General features: G+C 36.0%; 1 protein-coding gene across 2 annotated transcripts in view; it reads right to left on the reverse strand.

The window, feature by feature from the left end:
* LOC5575395 (erythrocyte band 7 integral membrane protein) overlaps positions 1-20,991 on the reverse strand; it is a 217,672-nt gene that overhangs the window by 148,060 nt on the left and 48,621 nt on the right. The window contains exon 2 of one of the 2 annotated variants that reach the window (XM_021854489.1): positions 6,798-6,830. The exons of the other annotated variant lie outside the window; for it this stretch is intronic. Coding sequence (XP_021710181.1) covers positions 6,798-6,830 — 33 coding nt within the window. The remainder of the gene's footprint in view (positions 1-6,797; positions 6,831-20,991) is intronic. 2 annotated transcript variants of the gene reach the window in all.

A 20,991-nucleotide genomic window follows, 5' to 3' on the forward strand; every position in this document is an offset into this window, starting at 1 on the left:
ATCAAAACATTAGAATTTGTAATATTTGCATTTACAATAAACTTTTAAGGGAACAGCATATAATAACCATAAAGAATCCGGTAAAAGTTTCAGTAGCTCTGAAGAACAGCAAGCTTTAAAGAACTGCCTACAATAGAAAGAAGGAGAGCCTAGCTTTAAAATTATCAACTGTTTTATGAATATTATTATTGGAACAGTAAAATAAGGAAGAATAATCTAGAACATACACTACCCACCATAAGTACGGAATCGTTGCAATACACAGTATTGCAGCACTTTTAAGTTTAGCATCATCCTAAATCCAGTGATAAAAGATTCTTCAACTAAAATTAAAGATCGCAGGGGTTGAAAGACGTATTTTTAAAGATGACCTCAAAAATACATTAATCTAGTAGCTCAGAATCATGAGATAATATTCATTTTAGGTGATGCTAAACTTTTCAAGGTGCTGCAATATTCAGTATGAGTGATGCAATACGCGATACCGTAATTTCGGGTGAAATTGATCATTTTTCAAGGTTTTCCTTGTCTGTTTTCTACAACGCTGACAATGCCAAACAACTAAATGCAGGAAAACAAGTACAAAGGTGAGCCTCATTAGCTCATGTATCGAAATTTTCTAAGAAATGTCATTTTAGTGCTAAGAAATATCTCTAAAATAAAAAATCGGGGGATCTAATTTCGGGGTGAAATTGATCACTTGTCAATGCGATTATTGTTAGTTTCCAAAATAACTCTACATAATAAATTTAAGCTCTCTGAATCCGAAAATACTTACTAAAATCTTAACAATGCAATATTTATAGAAATAATGATTAGTTAAATTTAAATAATTATGCTGAAAACGCCTAAATGTATGCAATTTCCATAGGAATTTCCTGATATCTAACAGAAATTCAATTATTACAACCGTATAAGCAAATTAGTAAAAATTTTGGTGATTGAATTTGGTTTGGGAATATATCTTAAGCATCCTCACAAACTTTCAGGTTTATACCATGTTCAATTCCTTGTTTAGAACTAGAAGTTTATGGATGTTTGACAATACTGCACCGTACATGATTTTGAAATTTTCCATTATTTCCATAGAAATAATCATTCTTTAACGCAAAAATCTTCACAACTCACAATTCAGCAATATTTACGACAAACAACGTTCGTTCACTGCAGGTTACCTTGATATTTGTACTGCATTTGGAAGAAATACAATCGTGTGACATAGTGATCAATTTCACCCTACTGATCAATTTCACCCGAATTTACGGTACCATACTTATGGTGGGTAGTGTAGGTTCTAGGGATATTTATAGAATTGAAAACACGCATACTTTGCGACATCAAATTATTGTAACAGAAAAAATCTGAACATGTTCCTATGTTTTATGGATACAAACTACACGGGTAGAAATCAGAATCCAAAAACAAGATTATGACTCATGATATCATGATTCTAGTGTGTTTTCATCTTATGAAAATACACCATGATTTGGACTCATGATATCATGAGTCAGATTGCCGTAACGCAACATACGCGTTAGGTTTTTGTTGCTGAGTGCTCGGAATCATGATTCAAATGCCAAAAATGCTGAGTCGCGTATCCGTTTATGATCGACAAAGTAAAAAAAAAAGTTAAAAATAGCGTACATTGAGATTCGAGCCAAGAACCTTCCGATTATAAGCCACGTACTCTATCACTCGAACGCTTCGTAATCTTGAATTAAGAGTGATCGACTTGAAGTAAAGTGCGCCGCTTAGTGTTTTCACACTGGATGTTACGCTTATGAGGAATCATGATTATGACTCCAGGAGCCATGATTTGATTTATGACCTATCCAATTTATGAATTTCATGATTTGTAAATCATGGCGAGGGGATAAGATTTTTATCCGTGTACTAACGCGGAAATAATGATCGAATAATAGCCTCGAAACGGCGTTCTGCTAATCTGTCAGATGCCACCGTAAGAAATTATTGATGATTTTTTATTTTAAATTTCTAATGCAGTAAAGATCAATATGTCGCTTTTGGGTTACGTCTTGGTATCCTACACAAAGTTTTCAATCAATTACAGTTTATTTCTTAATTTTGTCGTTTCCCGTTTAGTCAGATGTCATTAAGATTAATTGTGTACGGACAAACGACCTAATGAATCATATTTGTACACCTTCTGGATAATATTTCAAAACCCACCTTATACATTTTTATTACGATTCTTACTTTAATAAAATTTCAATATTGAACTTATTTTTTTCATCATTTTTTTAAAGCAGACCTTCCAATAAAATCTTTTATCGATTTGCAATCAAAATATCTCACCTGTTGATTTTTTGTTTTTCATCAGGTAGCGTCCATTTATTACGTAACGCTAAAATTGGCAATTTTCGAACCCTCCCTCCGTAAAGCTTTTTGCATGAAAGAAATATAAATATTTGTATGAGACGTAACGCTTCAGCCTCCTCCTTCCTCCCCTAGAACGTTACGTTATTTCTGGATGGCACCTAAGAGAATCATAAATTTTAAGCGATTATCTTAATTACTGAATTCAGTCCATTACGCTGATTATTGAAAAAATAGATAATGTGTTTAGAAAAAGCTTTCGGGGAAACAGTACATTCGGGGAAATGATTTTCGGGAGAAAATCCTTCGGGGAAAAATCATTTGGGGAAATAGTTTTCGGGGTAATGTCGGACAATCAACTTAGACTACAACAGCTATCAGTTGAAAACCTCATCAAAAATCCTACCGACCTATTTGGGACGATTTCACACAGAATTTTAATGGAGAATTTTAGATTTCTCCAAAACCGTTAATAGAGCAACAAGGAACAAGGAATTTGTCGAGAATCTCGTCAGGTAACTGGCGAAATTTGCCAAGTTTTAAGCCAAGAACAAGCCAGGAATTTAGTATGGATACCTATAGGCAGTGATGGTTGACTTTCACTTAAATTTTGATTAATAAGGTCAGCCGCAAAACCCCTTTGGGTTTTGTCAATCTCTCGATTGTACTCAAGGCGATATGGCGTCGGAAACCCGTAAAAATCTAATGTTGTTAACGTCAGAAAGGTTTGTTGTAGTTCTAAAAAAAAATTGAAATCTTGTATCAATCGACAAAAAGTTCAGGTATTTTATCAGTAAATTTGTATAAAAAACGAAATTCATATTTATAAAATATTTAAGATACCTAAAACTTTGAACAATCGTCAAAACACTTATTAACAAAGCTTTTCGGACCCCCTGAGAAATCGTCACGGCCCCTCGGGGTTGCGGCCCATCGGTTGGCAAGCCCTACCCATAACGCGGGTAGATCACCTTTTCGTGGTACGTAATGGGGTAAAGATCTACCAGTGAACCCTAGCTCTGACTGCTTCAAACGAAGAGAACAGGATATTCTCGTAATCAAAAGAACATTTTTTAGTCCATGTTACATTTTTAAACCTTATTGAAACTAACAAGTCTCGGTTTTCCAAGTTGCCGAGAATGATCTTGAGACAAGGAATAAAAATGAGTCGAATACAATAATTTGTTTTCTTGCTTCTATTAATTTAGTTCTCTAGTTTGAATAAGTAAGGACTAGGATTCTGATGCATGGACAATATCGGTGTAATTTCTTGGCTTTATCAAGGGATCCGATTTTGACAGATAAAGGGGCGCGCCTGTGGAGTGTGTACCCACCACATTCTTCAAAGGGTAAAAATAGCGGAACCTTTCAATTAGAATCCTTTCCTGCGATATATTTAGTAATTACAACTGTAAGAAAACCGAATTCTGTATCACTTCTTTATAGTGATAAGGTAACACGACATGCACCAAACAAAGGACACAGGATATACTACAATAGATCAAATATTGGTCGCAGTGGTTTATGCCCGGATAGAAAAAAGCCCTGGATCAAAAGATGAAATTATATACCATATTTGCGATGAGACTGATGTGTAACTTAAATGGCATGATATTACATTTTATATTTTTGCTGTGAATAGGTATAGAATAGGTTGTAATAAAAACGTAAAGCTTCAGTGTCATTTATAAAAACTATGGTGAAAACAGTAACTTATTTTTAAGTCTATCAAAGGTAGTTTCAAAAAAACCGAATAAAAATTGATGAAGTGTTGAAATATTCTCAATCCTTCTAAACTATATTGATGAAACACACATTTTTTGCAAAAGAGACTTTTCGCCTTCGGCAAGTCCGCCACTAAGGTACACATATGTTAATTACCAAACAATAAGTATTTATCTTAAGGAGAAAATAAATCGAAGCCAAACCTCAAATTTTCAAGAGTACAAATCAAGAAAACGAAACATCCGTTTCAGCTGAAAACTTAATCCATTAATAACTAGCTGGTGGTGACCAATAGATTAAGTTTTCAGCTCAAACGGGTGTTCGGTTCTGAAGCTTTGTGCTCTTGAAAATTTGAATTTTGGCTTCGATTCATATTCACCAGACCTATTCATATTTTAAAAAAATGTCTGAAAACTCCCCAATCAACAAATATTTTGATTTTTCATTGCAAAATGAACTTCTGGTCAAAATTTCAGTCAATTTAGAGTAAATTAAGGTGTTCTTCAAATCAATTATGTGTTTTTGAGTTATTTTCAAGATTCAAAAAATCATAACTACCGAACGAAACATCAAAATTTATCGAAAATACCTCTACATAGTAGTTAATGCATTTCTACGAACCTTTGCCAAACACAATTTTATGATTGGAGCAAGTTTTAATATAGTTTGGTTGAGGTTTGTATCTCGAGGTTCTCGATAATCTCTTTTTTCGGGAAGTGTTTTCACTGAAAAGCATGCCTGCATGAACATTTCGGATTTTTAATTTCCATACATGGCAACTATGCATATCTTAAAGTCAATCCCGTTCAATATTACCATTTATCTTACGAAAATAAATGGTAACAAATAGGTAATTATGAATCACATTTGTAAATCCGCTGTGAGTGAGCTAGAAGCACCACCGTGAGCTTCAAAGAATACAAAAAATTAACACGTTAGCACTGCCTTTTCTCAGTCGATGATGATGATTGTTTTCAAATCGTTCTAAATGGTCAGTGAAATGCGATCACAACAATCATCATTCGGAAAGCAAAAACAAAGCTAACTTGTTCAATTCATTCGTTTTCGGTACATGTGTCTTGCATGATTTAACTACCATCAGGTTGCGACGCGGTGTTCGAACTTCGGGCATTTATTGTAATTTATTGCCTTAAGCAACATGTAAGCTGTTGATGGTCAATGAATTCATAAATTTATTATGTTCGATTCCCGTTGACTAGGGCCTGAAAAAATAATGTCAATGGGTGTTTTATATACCATGTATATTGAGAAAACTGCGATTTCTGGGTACTGTGGAGAACAAATTTGGATCAAACAATGTTAAAACTCAATTTAATCTTATTAGCGTGTTCGGCAAACTTTAAAAGAATAGAATAAGCTTTCAATCAGTGGTAATAGCAAGTGGTTTTGATTTTCCACATGCAAGTTGTGATTTTTTTAACCTTTAAATTAGCACAAAAACACATTTTCAACTTGAAGCATACTGAAATCTTTGTCAAATGAGCTAAAAATTTGAGCAGACATTGTTTTTGGCATGAGAATTCCAAATAGTAGATTTCCAAAAAAAAAAAATTAAATTTGAACAGGTCTAATATTCGTCTTAACATTTGCGAAAGAAAATGAGCAACGAACTCTATCTCAATTTTTATCGAAATACCAAACTCTACCATCACGTAGTCTACGAATCCTGCTCAAAACATAAGCCTCTCCCTTAAGCCTAGCGCCTACGGTAGATCCTAGTAGATGCTAGTTTTCGTGCATTTTGCCTGGGTGCGATATCTTGGAATGTTGAACGGGCAATAAAATACGAAATATGTTGGCTGACTGGCTGGCTGGCAAGCTGCTGAAAGCCAACACACAAAACTTCTCGCTTTAATTTAGGCGACTGCTGCTACTGCTGCTGCTTCTGGTTCACTAGCATCTTCTACCATCTGATTTTAAGCTGATGGTAGGCCAGTAGGTAACTATTAAAAGGAAGCAACGTTATCAGCCAAAGACCCTTCGCACAGAAGTCAAGTTTTCTGAAAAGCTGGCAAACCCAAATCCTCAAACATGTTAGTTGGAAAACAATGTCAAACATTCATCTAGAATATCAGATATGTAGTAAACACACATGAGAGAACCTACATGATGTGACTATGTTCAAAACAGGATCTGCAACCCATGTTCCTAACCACTAGTAATGTTAAAAACTTGTCAAATATTGAGAATGCGTATTTTTGCCATGATTTTATTTAAACTAGACCACTGTGCTGCGGTCGAGCACCGCGTCAAGGATGCGTTGTCGTCGCACCAAGAGGAACTGGAAGATTGTACGCTCCAATATAAGCAGATTAGGATGCAGACCTTTTAGGTAAAACTATTTTGCTGCCGGTTCGGGGTTGATATCGGACCTCTTGCCGAATGGAAGCAGAATGGGACCGGTCCGGAATTTTTGCTTCAGGATAAATGAGGCTTCGGGAGGGTATTAAAGTTGTACTCGGTGTTGTATCGTATGGAATTTACATAATTACAGCAAGCTGGGATCAAGTCATGCATCCTTGGCTTTGGGCGGCTCATTTCAATAAATTTCATAAATTCGTTAGATGACAAATTCTTCAGAAACAAACCAAACTCAAATCAAGCAACAGCAAAATACAAAGTAAGCAATTCAAACTTATAGTTATGGCATATCAGAAACACTCAAACCAGACCTTTCAACTTTTAATGGTAAAGTAAAAATAAGGCAAACTTACCATCATTTAAGCAGCCCCATATCCGGGTTGAGTCTGTTGGTAAAAGAAATGGGAAAAAGTTCAGCACATTGTAGTAATTTTCAATACTGTTGTAATGCTAACAATTCCTATTTCCTGTCATTGCTTGAAGTGGAACAATGTGGCGTTTGGTTTTGTGTATTAATATTCAGAGAGTAAATCGGAGCCGCACATCTCAACACAGAAGTGAAAATTACGGAATACAGCTTCCAATTCAGTTTATTCACAGCAGTCTTCCGACACCATCATTGCGCAAGAGAGATTTAAAAAGCATGCCTTGAAAAATTACATTTCCTAGTGATGAATTTGAATCCTCGCATTTCAAAGCTTCTGTGAGCATTTGATATGAAAGTGTTTAGAAGGGAGAGCTTCAAGAAAGAATGATTTGAATGAAGTGGGTAGCTGCTCATAAGGAAGCTCCTAGTGGAGTTCACCATGTGATCTTACAATAAACTGGATTGGACTCAACTAAATCGTGCCCATGAGAACTTGGTAGCTAAAACCAAATCGAATATAGCCCTGTAAAAATTTCTGGGATGTGGAGGTGTTTTAAGTTTCGATATGTGTCATAAAAAGGTAGTTTTAGGTAAAATGTTTTCATGTAATAACTAAGTGAATTGTTTCAGGGAACGACGCATAAAAAACTGATAGTAGAATAGATGTTGTTAACCGTCAGAGAGAGCTTTATACTGCAGAGCATAGTCGCATTCAATTGAGGGTGGAATGAGAAAAGTTCTAGCTCGATGCATGAAATTCCATCGTAGGCTTTTTTATACCAGTACCATCCATTGGGTATTCTCTATAAGAAAAAAATCAATCCATAAATTCAAAGGACCAAATAAAATAAAGTTTTGCCTGATAAAATACTCAACTGGTTCTCCAACAATGGACAATTTCACCTGCAGATAACTGCAGTCTGACAGTTTTCGAGCTTTTCAATTACGCAATGAAACAATAATCGTACGATTGCTATGCCTACTACCAATATTCGCCCAACGAAAGGAGTTAATATTTTTATAGATCATTGATGCAGTATTTTCACGTAATGATATGGTCGGCGTTAATTCAGAGTGGACCAAGTACAAAACTTGGGAAAATTGGATTCTTCTGCCATTAGATGCAAAATAACGTTATCTCCATTTCACTTTGATCCGATTTGATGAATGTTGAAAACTGGGAGAGATATGTAGCAAATTTACTCTGGATGTTCAATAAAAATCAATAAAAGTATGCAGTCAGAGTGGACCAAGTGCTTTTTACCATAACAGCGAAAACGATCGATGCGCTGAGAAAGTCTAGAAAAAGCAAGACATTTCAAGTTATTTTCCAGATTTTTCAACATGGAATGATTCTTCTTCCCATCCATCAATAGAAACTCATAAACATGTCATAATTCGATGGATCTTATTTTGATATCTGGCCATTTACCGTATTTGAGTAGGTGATCAGAAATTACAACAATTTCTGTGCAGACAGAGTGGACCAAGTGTCAAAAAGCAACAAACTGATTGATTATTGCATTTTTTGAGTCGATTTCAGAGTTCGATAGAAGTTTATGGTAATTCTATGGTGTATGTATGGACTGTCCTAGAACCCGCTTATTGGACCAGTATATTTTTTTTATAATTTTCACTTGGTCCACTCTGACTGAACGCATATTTGAATATTTCTGGTCTTCAACGCCCTGACCCTTCAAAACCTTCATTTCCAAGGTATCGTAATGCCACTGATTTTGAGATTGAAGATATGGATTATTGAAGAATTTACGATACTGATGTCGAAGGGTCTTGATAATATGTTCATCTTAAAGATATGCACCCAGTTTGAACACGCAAGCATTAAATGATTGTTCTTTTTCTTGAAATTGTTCAGTCAGAGTGGACCAAGTGCACATAGTCCATCAAAAAATCGTTCTATCAGAGTTTCGGATTGTGATTTTACATGTTTATCACTTCACATTATATTGTTTGAAAGTAACACAAGGATGGGTGGAAATATTGAAACAAAATTTTACTGAGATAAAATAATACAAAGCGTTAGACTTTGAGCCCGTTTTTCTCAAAATATGAAAAATGTCACTAGGTCCACTCTGACTTAACGCCGACCATATGAGCAATGTTGGATTGGGAAAAGAGGAGTGTGGGTTATCCGTGGAAAAGCCTGATTTATTGATCAAAGCAACGCAATGCAAAGGAGATTTTGAAGACTGATTTACAGGAAGCAAGAAAACGGTGATAAGTTGATAAATTAGTAAACGATAGATCAACAGAAAAATGTCGGCCTACTATGGGAAAAATATCTACATGTAATGATGGCATTTTTACAAGAGATGATACCACAATAAGTTAAATGGATCTAGCTATAACAAAGACTAAATAAATACATTCATTTCCTTAATAGTTGCTCAATATTTTATGGTACGAAGAAAATTGCACAAAATCTTAAATCATTGCAAGGAGTTTTAATGGAGAAAATTCAGGAATAGTTTATGGAATCCTTGAAATACTTCCTGCTGAAATCCGGAATCTAGAAGGATTTTTAATGGAAATCTCAGAAAAAAAATCTGACGGAATCTCCACAAAGACTCGTAATGAAGTATAGAAGGCTTCCTAATGCAATTCCTTGGAAGGGTTTCCGAAGAAGCCCGTGGAAGGATTCATAATAAAATCTCTAGAAGGAATCCTGAAGGAATCCCTGGAAGGATTGAAAATTTCTGATTCTATGCTTGATGAAATTCCTAGAAAAAATCCTGATGGAATTGCTGGAAAGACTCCTGATGGAAGGATCCCTGATGGAACCCTGTAAAGTTCATGATTGAACCCCTGAAAGAATTCTTGATGAAATCCCTGGAACGATTTTTGATGGAATCCCTGGAAGGATTTCTGAAGAATTTGTGATGGAATCCCTGGAACTGTTCCTCCGTTTCAGGAATTGAAGGATTATTGATGTAATCCCTGAAACAATTGCTTATAGAATCCGTTGAACGATTTCTGATAGAATCCCTGAAACGATTCCTGATAAAATCCCAGGAGTGATTCCTGATGCAATCCCTGGATCGATTCACTGTGGAATCCTTGGAACGTCTCCTGTTGAAATTCCTGGTAGGAATCCTGATGGAATCCTTAAAATGTTCTCACATGGAATCCCTGGAAGGATTCCTATTGGTATCCATGGAACGATTCCTATTGAAATCTTTGAAACGATTTATGATGGAATTGCTGGAAGGATTTATGAAGGAATCCCTGAAAGTATCCCACAAATTTCTGGAAAAGTTCCTGAAGGATTTCTGGAAGAATTCCTGATGGAATCCTTGAAAAGATTCTTGATGGAGCATCTGGAACGATTCCTAATGGAAACCCTAGAAGGATTCCAGATGAAAGAAATCCTGATGGAGTCCCTGGAAGGGTTCCGGGTGGGATCCTAAGGAGGTAAATCGGTCAGTCACAGAACTCGATCAACTTCGATTTGCAGTAAATTTTGCACATGTTTTCGGTGTGGTAGAATGAGTGTTTTTCATAGAGAATTCGATTATTTTGACTCAAGAATAACTTTTGAAAATGGCCTATAAGTTTTTGCATGCAATTTATTTGAAAAATTCTAATTACGAAACTGTTGATTTTAGAAAAAAATGTTCAATAAAGAAGTTGTAAAGAACCGTTTGGACTGCAAGAAACAAATATACAAGGAAAAATTATTTTATTTTTTATCATGAAAAATTCTGAAATATTTTTTTTTAAATAATTAAAAAAAAATTAAAAAATAAACCAAGCTTCATGATAGAGAATTTCAAATAGGGTAGATGTACCAATAGTGCAGGTACTAAGCACGATTGAACTTCATTTAACTGCCTGAATTCAAGAAGCGCAATTAATGTACATGTTAATGTTGTAACGGGAGGTAACGACCATTGACCTTATGAGAAAAAATGATTTCATCGTAGTAATCCACGGCATGTCAGTGAAAAGTAATACCTCCACTATTGGTTCACTGTTCCTTTAGTTGAGGTATATTTTTAATTTGTGTTCCTACAGTTGCGGTATCCGTTGTTTTCTTATGGGATTCTCCACTATAGGAACACTTTACCGCAACTATTGGTACAAGTAAGAAAAGTTTTAGCAATTTTAGTGATATTTCAACAGCTTTAAAGCAATTCGAACGCTCTTTTTAACTATTTCGTGTATCAACAAGCCAATACGTCGATTAGCAGTGTCGATTCTGTGGCTAATGTAATAAAATCAGTGAAAACGGCACTACCGCAACTATAGGAACACCCACAACTAAGGGAATACTTACCCTACATTTCATGCAAAAAACATATAAGGTACCCCGGGGCAAGTGAGAATATGGGGTAAGTGGGACCTTCCATCATAGCTCGTTTAAGAGAAGTTTTTCAAGGGGGTATTCTTGTAGAAAATTGAAGATACAATAATAAGGAGTGTATTTAATACAAAAAAATATTGTTATTTTTATTACCATGTGCTCCTTGTAACAGTTGTCAGCTCAGCGCCATTTTCAACTTGCATGATACACGTTTCACGTTCTGCATTGGCTTGCGAAAAACAATTGTGTCATAAATCGAATTACCATCGGTAAGTTACAACTTTAAGTATTGTTACAAGCTGCTTACGGTAAACAGGTATTTTGATTTCATTTCATATGAAAATTTCTATAGTCTAACTTACCCCAAAATATTTTAATACCCGGGGTAAGTGGGACCTATCAAAAAAAGCACTAGAATTAAAACTTTTCCTACATGTTCCAAACATTTTCCTAGAGAGTAGCATTGAAACATTTAAACGAATGATTTTTATTAAGAAAAAAAAATCAATCTTGTAACATAAGATAATTGCTGAAAGAGGAGAAAAAATGACAAATTGTTCTTGATTTTTTTTTATTTTTGTTTTTAAAATACGAATTTAAAATTGAGCGAAAATAGAAATAAAATTTAAAATACATAATGAGAACAATTACTTTTCTATTTTTATTGAACTTTATTTGCTATTTCTACCAAAATCAGTAGTTGCGGAAAACATTTCCATCCCATTAAGTGGTTTTCCGCCATGCATAATAAAAATAACAGATCATATTTAAAAATTCGTCAATTATTGAAAGTTTACTTGCTGCATTTCGATTGATAACTTATAAATGATATATTTTGAACATGTTTTTTACTTCTTTACGCTTTTTGTGAGAAATTTTCAGTTAAAATTACATGCGATGTGACATATTATTAAATGTAGGGTTTCTTCCTAAAACGTTATGTATTTTATGGCTGATCTCTTATTTACATCAAATATGTACTCAAAATAAAATGTATATGATTTATCAATCCTATTATTGCAACGGTTAACTTACTGAAGAGGTTTTACGCACGAAACTGGATGTGTCCCACTTGTCCCGTTTATCGAGGCAACTGCGTCTCACTGGCTCATTATACATCTTTCTTCTAAGGTTTTCACAATTTCGAAATTATTCAATCAAGTTCATGCACACATCAGCAAATATGTTGCCAAAATGTGACCGTGTTGTTGGATTTGCAAAATATTGACATTTGAAAATTATTCTGAACAATTTGTTTGAACTATCGTTTTTTTATGTCCCACTTGCCCCGGGGTACCTTAGGCAAAAACAAAAGTTATTCTTGTTTCAAAATGATCGATATTTCTATGGTAAACACTTATTCTACCAAAACAAATACATGTGCAAAATTTAATCCAAATCGGAGATTATCGAGTGCGATTTTTATTTATTGTTTCGACTCATTCCGACTGGAATTCGTCAATAGTAAACGAAGAAATAGCTTCAATTTCGAATAAAGCCAATTTTTGCCGAAGTAAAGTAGTCATGAAAATGACCAGTATTCCCCTTCCACCGAAAAGCTGTATGTTAAACAAAACGATTAATATTGCCACAGCGATTAGTAATGGTGGTTTCGTCTGATTAAAATAGCAATGCTACGCGATATTTCACGAGCCATGTACAACTCAACACTGCTAGTGGTGATTTGTGAATAGAGTCTAACCCCAACGCTTGTTACAGTAGAGAGCAACCAAATTCCTCCTCAATCCGCCACCGACGACGATCGGAAAGATGAATGGCACTTTGGGTCTCAATTGAAAGGCGCATTTTTGCGGTCCATACACCGGATTCTAAGGCGATCAATAGAGTGAGCCATAATAAGAAACCAAACGAATAAATTTTGACTGTGTAACTTGGCGTCTATCTACCATAGTCGTGTGGTTAGAATCCGCCCCTACAAAGCTAATCCATGTTGAAGGTGTCTGGGTTCGAACTTGGGTCGGTCTAGGATCTTTTTTTTTAACCCGTATAGGCCTGAGTGAAGGACAAATTACTAAAATTCTCACCGCTCAGCGAATATTTAAAGGATTTCAATTATAATTTTTCAGTATACTCGTACACATATCTAGTTTCTAAAAGTTGTCTTTTTAGACAAATCACGGCTTGAGACATTGGGATTTGCTTTAATCATCCGCTTCACCTTTCCCTCCGTCTTTTTGTTTTCCGGTCCCGGTTTTCTTCCAGCTCCTTTGCTGTGGTCCAACGTCAACCGCTCCTGGAACCGCTTCAACACTCTGGAGACGGTTGAATGGCGAATGTTCAACATTTTTCCCAACTGCCGGTGCGACAGGTCAGGAAATTCCAGGTGTTTGGAAAGAATTTTCGGAAAGGGCTGCTTACGGCACGATTCCTGATGGAATACCTGGAAGGATTCCTGATGGAAAAATTGCTGATGGAATCACAGGAAGGAGCTTTTCCGTTGCCCAAGGTTTTGTGAACTACTCGATACCATTTCAAGATTGGAGTTTCATGAACACACTGAAAAGTAGATGGGTAGAATAGTAAACAAAAAAAATGGCTTAAACTTCGAATGAAGGCAATATTTGACGAAGAATAGCAGTCATAAAAATGACAAATATCCCGCCTCAACCAAAATGCTGTATGTTACAGCAAACGGTTAATGTTGCCACAGCGATTAGTAATGTTGGTTTCTTCTGATTAAAATAGCAATGCTACGCTATATATCTTTCGAACGATGTACAAATCAACACTGCTAGTGGTGATTTGTGTATAGAGTCTAACCCCATACCCGTTACAATAGCGAGCAACCAAATTCCTCTTCAAACCACCGACGATTATTGGAAAGATGAATGGCACTTTTGGGCTCAATTGAGAGGCGCATTTTTGCGGTCCATATACCGGATTCTAACGAGATCAATAGAGTGGCCCAAAATGAGTATATTGTAAAAATTGTAAATATCAAACTTGAGAAAACTGCAATTTTTCAATAAATGAAAAACTGAATTTAGTACAATACCATTTAATTCCGCTAGAGTTTGTATCTTTGACAGTTATGTGTTTTTCGACCTAAACTGTAAGGCCGTCTTCAGTGTCCTGTACTAGACTAGACTCAGAAGTTAAATCTAGTACACGACACTGGCGACGGCCTTTCAGTTGAGGTCGAAACACGCTTATCTATCAAAGGAGACAAACTCTAGCGAAATTAAATGGTATAGTACTAAATTCGGTTCCAATAAACAGCTAAAGCATTAATTATAAACTTTTTTTTTGTTTTTTAACGAAAAGGCTTTTGGTTTGTAAAAGTCTCTATTTTGATGGCTCTTACTGATATGAGAATCTTAATGTCGAAGAAATTGTTTAAACCACAGTGCACTGTATGATCGAAAATGCATTTTAAACTGTTTTTGGGACAATATTTTGTGGATTTTCTCCATACAAACCTCAAGTTCGTTTAGCTCTCCTTTACAGTTAACAAATTCCGGTCAAACTTTCACATTAGCTTCAAATGATCCAAATGAATAAATGTCGAGAGTGTAACTTGGAGGTGTCTTCCTCCTTCGAGTGGTTAGAATCCACGCCTACAAAACAAATCCATGCTGAAAGTGTCTGGGTTCGATTCCAGGTCGGTCCAGGATCTTTTCGTAATTCCTTGACATAGAGGCATAGAGTATCATCGTACCTGCCACACGATATACGAATGCGAAAATGGCAACTTTGGCAGAGAAAGCTCTCAGTTAATAACTGTGGAAGTGCTCATAAGAACATTAAGCTGAGAAGCAGGCTCTGCCCCAGTGAGGTCGTAACGCCAAGAAGAATAAGAACTTGAGATTTTTACTGTTCGATTTTTTGTATAGAAATGGGCCACCTTAGCGATCAACCGTCGTTCACCGAAACACCAAGAGCAAGCAATAAGCAAGACAAAGCACATCGGTTTTCGAAGCCGCCGTCGTCTTGGTCGTGATTGTTGAGACGTTAATCACGTTTTCCGAATGATGGTGAAAATTGTCTGTATTTATGACTTTTAGTGCCATATTTTTCACACTACACACACCCGTTGTGGGGGCCCATGTGCCGTGCCATGGCCATTAAACGGTTGAAATGGGTGGCGCAGTTCCGTTGTTTGTTTTTCATCAATTGTTTGAAATTTTCGAGCGACGCGCGCGGGGAAAATTGATGAACTTTTTCGAATGACGCAACCACACGAGCATACACTCATAAACGCCTACGACACGCTCTTGGAGGTGGTTTAATCTGCTTATTTAATGGGTAATTGAGGATTGTGCTTAATCTACATGCGAAGTGATTTTTTTAAATCCTTTTTTAGTATCATTTTAATATATACTTAACCTAAACATATAACGCATTAATCGTGACAATAGAAGATTGTAACGATTTTTGCTTGAAATTATTTATTATTTTATTTGACATTTGTTCCAATGTTTCAACATTGGATATTCTATGTAACTCATTGGTACTATACCAGGGAGGAAGCCTCAGAATCATTTTCAAAATTTTATTTTGAATTCTCTGCAGAGCTTTCTTCCTGGTATTACAACAGCTAGTCCATATTGGTACAGCATACAACATGGCTGGCCTGAAAATTTGTTTGAATATCAAAAGCTTGTTCTTAAGACAAAGTTTTGATTTTCTATTAGTAAGGGGATAGAGACATTTTACACATTTGTTACATTTGGCTTGAATGCCCTCAATGTGATTTTTGAAAGTTAAATTCTTATCTAGCATGAGCCCTAGATACTTAACTTCATCTGACCAATTTATTGAAACCCCTCTCATCGTGACAACATGTCTACTTGAAGGTTACAAATAAAGAGCTTTTGGTTTATTTGGGAATATTATTAGTTGAGTTTTGGAAGCATTAGGAGAAATCTTCCATTTCTGCAAGTATGAAGAAAAAATATCCAAACTTTTTTGCAATCGACTACAGATGACACGCAGGCTTCGTCCTTTGGCGGAGAGGCCTGTGTCATCCGCAAACAAAGATTTTTGACATCCCTGAGGTAACTCAGGTAAGTCAGATGTGAAAATATTGTATAATATTGGTCCCAAAATGCTGCCTTGAGGAACACCGGCTCTTACAGGAAGTCTTTCAGATGTGGAGTTCTGATAATTAACCTGAAGTGTACGATTTGACAGATAACTTTGAATTATTCCAACAATGTATGTTGGAAAATTAAAGTTTTTCAATTTTACGATCAAACCTTCATGCCAAACACTGTCGAATGCTTTTTTTTAAGTCTAGAAGAGCAAGACCAGTAGAGTAGCCTTCAGATTTGTTGGAACGGATCAAATTTGTTACACGTAAAAGTTGATGAGTGGTCGAATGTCCATGGCGGAATCCGAACTGTTCATTGGCAAAAATTGAATTTTCGTTGATGTGGGCCATCATTCTGTTCAAAATAACCTTTTCAAAAAGTTTACTGATGGAGGAAAGCAAACTGATTGGACGATAGCTGGAGCTTCTGCAGGATTTTTGTCTGGTTTCAAAATTGGTACAATCTTAGCATTTTTCCATTTGTCAGGAAAATATGCTAATTGAAAACATTTGTTAAATATATCAACTAAAAATGATAAGCTACTTTCTGGAAGTTTCTTGATGAGGATGTAGAAAATTCCATCATCGCCAGGAGCTTTCATATTTTTGAATTTTTTAATAATAGTTCTCACTTCTTCCAAATCAGTCTCCCAGGCATTTTCGAAAACGTTCTCTTGATTGAGAATATTTTCGAAGTCCTGAATAACTTGATTTTCAATTGGACTAGTAAGTCCTAAATTAAAATTGTGCGCACTTTCAAACTGCATAGCTAGTTTTTGAGCTTTTTCGTAATTAGTTTTCCTCTTTCAATGCCGGTATTGGCTTCTGAGGTTTTTTCAAGATTTTAGATAATTTCCAAAAGGGCTTAGAGCCAGGGTTCAATTGAGAAATTTTATTTTCAAAATTTTTGTTTCTTAATTGAGAAAAACGTGTTTTGATTTCTTTCTGCAAATCCTGTCATATAATTTCCATAGCAGGATCGCGAGTGCGTTGAAATTGCCATCTCCTCACGTTTTTAAGACGGATCAAGAGTTTAAGATCATCGTCTATAATCACGGTTTCAAATTTTACTTCACATTTGCAATGCTCCTGGCTTCAACAATGGAATTTGTTAAAGTTTCAAGAGCATTGTCAATATCAAGTTTAGTTTCTAAAGAAATGTTAACATCAAGATTAGAGTCAACATACGTTTTATATATATTCCAGTCGGCTCGTAAATAATTGAAAGTGGAGCTGATAGGATTGAGAATCGCTTCTTGGGATATTTGAAATGTAACAGGGACATGATCAGAATCAAAATCAGCATGAGTAATCAGTTGGCTACAAAGATGACTAGAGTCGGTTAAGACCAAATCAATCGTAGATGGATTTCTAGAAGAGGAAAAATATGTAGGGCTATCAGGGTATTGAATTGAGAAATATACTGAAGAGCACTCATCAAATAAAATTCTGCCGTTGGAATTACTTTGAGAATTATTCCATGTCCGATGTTTGGCATTAAAGTCACCAATGACAAAAAATTTTGACTTATTGCGAGTCAATTTTCGCAAGTCAGTTTGGAGCAAATTAACTTGCTGTCTAGAGCATTGAAAAGGCAAATAAGCAGCTATGAAAGTATATTTACCAAGCTGTGTTTCAACTGAAACACCTAAAGTTGCAAAAACTTTAGTTTCAAATGACGAAATCAGTTGATGTTTTATACGCCTATGAATGATGATTGCAACTCCCCCACATGCCCCATCAAGTCGATCGTTACGATAAACAAAAAAGTTAGGATCTCTTTTGAGTTTAGATCCAGGTTTTAAATACGTTTCGGTAATAACTGCTATATGCACATTATTAGCTGTAAGAAAATTAAACAGCTCGTCCTCTTTACCATTCAGAGAACGAGCATTCCAATTTACAATATTTAAATTATTATTTGGATCCATTAGAAAAACGTAATCCAATAACAATTTGATTTGTAAATTTTACACCTACTTGGACTGCTTCAGTCATAGTGGTGGCTTTGAACATTGCATCAATCATTAGATTCAATTGTTCAGTTAGAAAATTAAAATCAGAGGCAGACATGTCATGTGATTTCCCATTGGAATTTCCGGTAGACGAAGAAGCGGAGTTACCTGTGGCGGTAGGGTTTTTTCCATTTTATTTGAAACAAGTAGAATGGGTACCCATGGATCGAACAGGGGAGGAGTTCGAATTTCCTGCTACAATATCGGCAAAGGATTTACCGTGGGTAGATACATTCGAAATTGAAAGATTTGAACGGCTACCCGATGGATTAACATTAGTTTGTGAATGAGCATGAGTATGATCTTCCTGATGGGTATAATTCCTAATCAAGCGATCGTTAACTGAAAAATGAGCATTGTTCGATACTCTACCAGGAAAATTCAGGAAACGACCGTTATCGTAACGGATATTATCTTTCATCTGCCTGGAACGAGTCTCAATGACCCTTTTGCGTGAAGGACAGTTCCAGAAATTGGACTTATGATTAGCCCCACAATTAGAGCATATGAACTTGGTGGTATCTTCCTTCACTGGACAGACGTCCATAGCGTGAGAAGAACCTCCGCAAATCATGCATTTAACATCCATACGACAATTTTTTGTACCATGACCCCACTTTTGGCACCGACGGCACTGAGTGGGGTTCTGGTAATTTCCTCCAGGTTTCTGGAAATGTTCCCATGTCACACGGACATCGAACATAGTTCTTGCTTTTTCTAAAGCTTTAATATTATTTAGTTCTTTTTTGTTAAAGTGAACTAAATAATATTCTTGAAAAAGCCCTTTCCGAACAATGCCAGATTGGGTTCTCTTTTTCATAATGATTACTTGGACTGGGGAAAATCCAAGTAAATCATTTATTCCATTTTTGATCTCTTCAGGTGACTTATAGTCACTTGAGAGACCTTTCAAGACAACTTTGAACAAACGTTCAGTTTTGTCGTCATAAGTAAAAAAATTGTGCTTCTTCTCTTCAAGATGTCTGAGAAGAAGTTCACGATCTTTAAGAGTTTCCGGCAAAACGCGACAGTCTCCTTTCTTTGCGATTTGGAAGGAAACCTTGATTCCTCTAATAGAGTTCAAGATCTCCTGCAAAAATCCTCCAAATTGAGAACATCTGTTTACGATAGACGGCACCTTTTGTTTCCTCACTTCAATCAAATAGCATGGGATATACACTACCCACCATAAGTATGGAATCGCATACTTAAGTATTGCAACACCCCAGTTGAATATTGCAGCACCCCGAAAAGTTTAGCATCACCCGTAAACTATAACACTAATAACGCAATATCTTGGAAACCTTACTTTCTAGAAAGCTGCGGTCTTCAGCAAAGTTGTTCAGATGCCTTACGGCGTTCATCAGCTGAAATTTTTAATGCGCCATTTTGCCGCTACGTGGCGCTAGTGTGCATGTAAATTGGTCATATTTTAGACGGTTCTAGCTCATGAACCTGACCACTTAGAATGTTCGTGTCTTCAGCAAAGTTGTTCAGAAGCTTAAAAGCAATCTGGGGCAGCACTGATTGGTTAGCAATTTTGCCGCTACGTGGCGCTAGTGTGTGTCATTTGATCATATTTTAGACGGCTCTAGCTCATGAACCTGACCACTTAGAATGTTCGTGTCTTCAGCAAAGTTGTTCAGAAGCTTAGAAGCAATGTGAAACAGCACTGATTGGTTAGCGATTTCTCCGCTACGTGGCGCTAGTGTGCATGTAAATTGGTCATATTTTAGACGGTTCTAGCTCATGAACCTGACCACCTAGAATGTTCGTGTCTTCAGCAAAGTTGTTCAGAAGCTTAAAAGCAATCTGAGGCAGCACTGATTGGTTAGCAAATTTGCCACTACGTGGCGCTAGTGGGTATGTCATTTGATCATATTCTAGCAGGCTCTATCTAATGAACCTGATTACTTAGAATGTTCGTGTCTTCAGCAAAGTTGTTCAGAAGCTTAAAAGCAATTTGAGGCAGCACTGATTGGTTAGCAATTTTGCCGCTACGTGGCGCTAGTGTGTATGTCATTTCATCATATTCTAGCAGGATCTAGCTCATGAACCTGACCACTTAGAATGTTCGTGCCTTCAGCAAAGTTGTTCAGAAGCTTAAAAGCAATGTGAGGCAGCACTGATTGGTTAGCAATTTTGCCGCTATGTGCCTGCTAGAACACAGCTCAACAAAAATGACATTTTTGCGTGTCTCAAGGATCAAATTATGTGTCTCTAGTAGATTTGGTGTTGCTGAATCTGATACCGTTCTCAGAAATTTCCCAACACGTCACAATTTTTAGCTACAGGTCGCCAAAATTGTATAAAACAGTGGTTTTATTGATGTTTACCTAAAATTTGATGTATATTTTATAACACTTTTTTGTGATCTCATCCACCAAGCATGCAAAAGAAGACATAAACTTACGTTTTAGATATATTTTGGATGAAATTTCACGACTAAATGTAGATTAAACCGAATTGTTCAACATGCTTGCAGTCTCCATACAAAATTCTTCGTTTCTCTTATATGGGAAAATACAATACTTTTCTAAACCATCAAAAAATAACATTTCTGCATCAAAAGTATTCTAATCTTTGAAGATAAGTATTGTTATACACATAAAGTTTGAGTTCTGTGGCAAATTAAACAAATAAATTGCCTTACAAGCTGCCAAACTTGCATGCAAGTTGGCTGAAATAGTTAATTTTTGCATTTTCAACCACCAATATCTCAAAAACTAGACGTGCTATGATTTTTCTGTAAACGGCAATGGATTCAGCAACCCTTAATTAAGTTAAT

Source organism: Aedes aegypti, chromosome 3 (assembly GCF_002204515.2).
Source record: "Aedes aegypti strain LVP_AGWG chromosome 3, AaegL5.0 Primary Assembly, whole genome shotgun sequence".
NCBI lineage: Eukaryota > Metazoa > Arthropoda > Insecta > Diptera > Culicidae > Aedes > Aedes aegypti.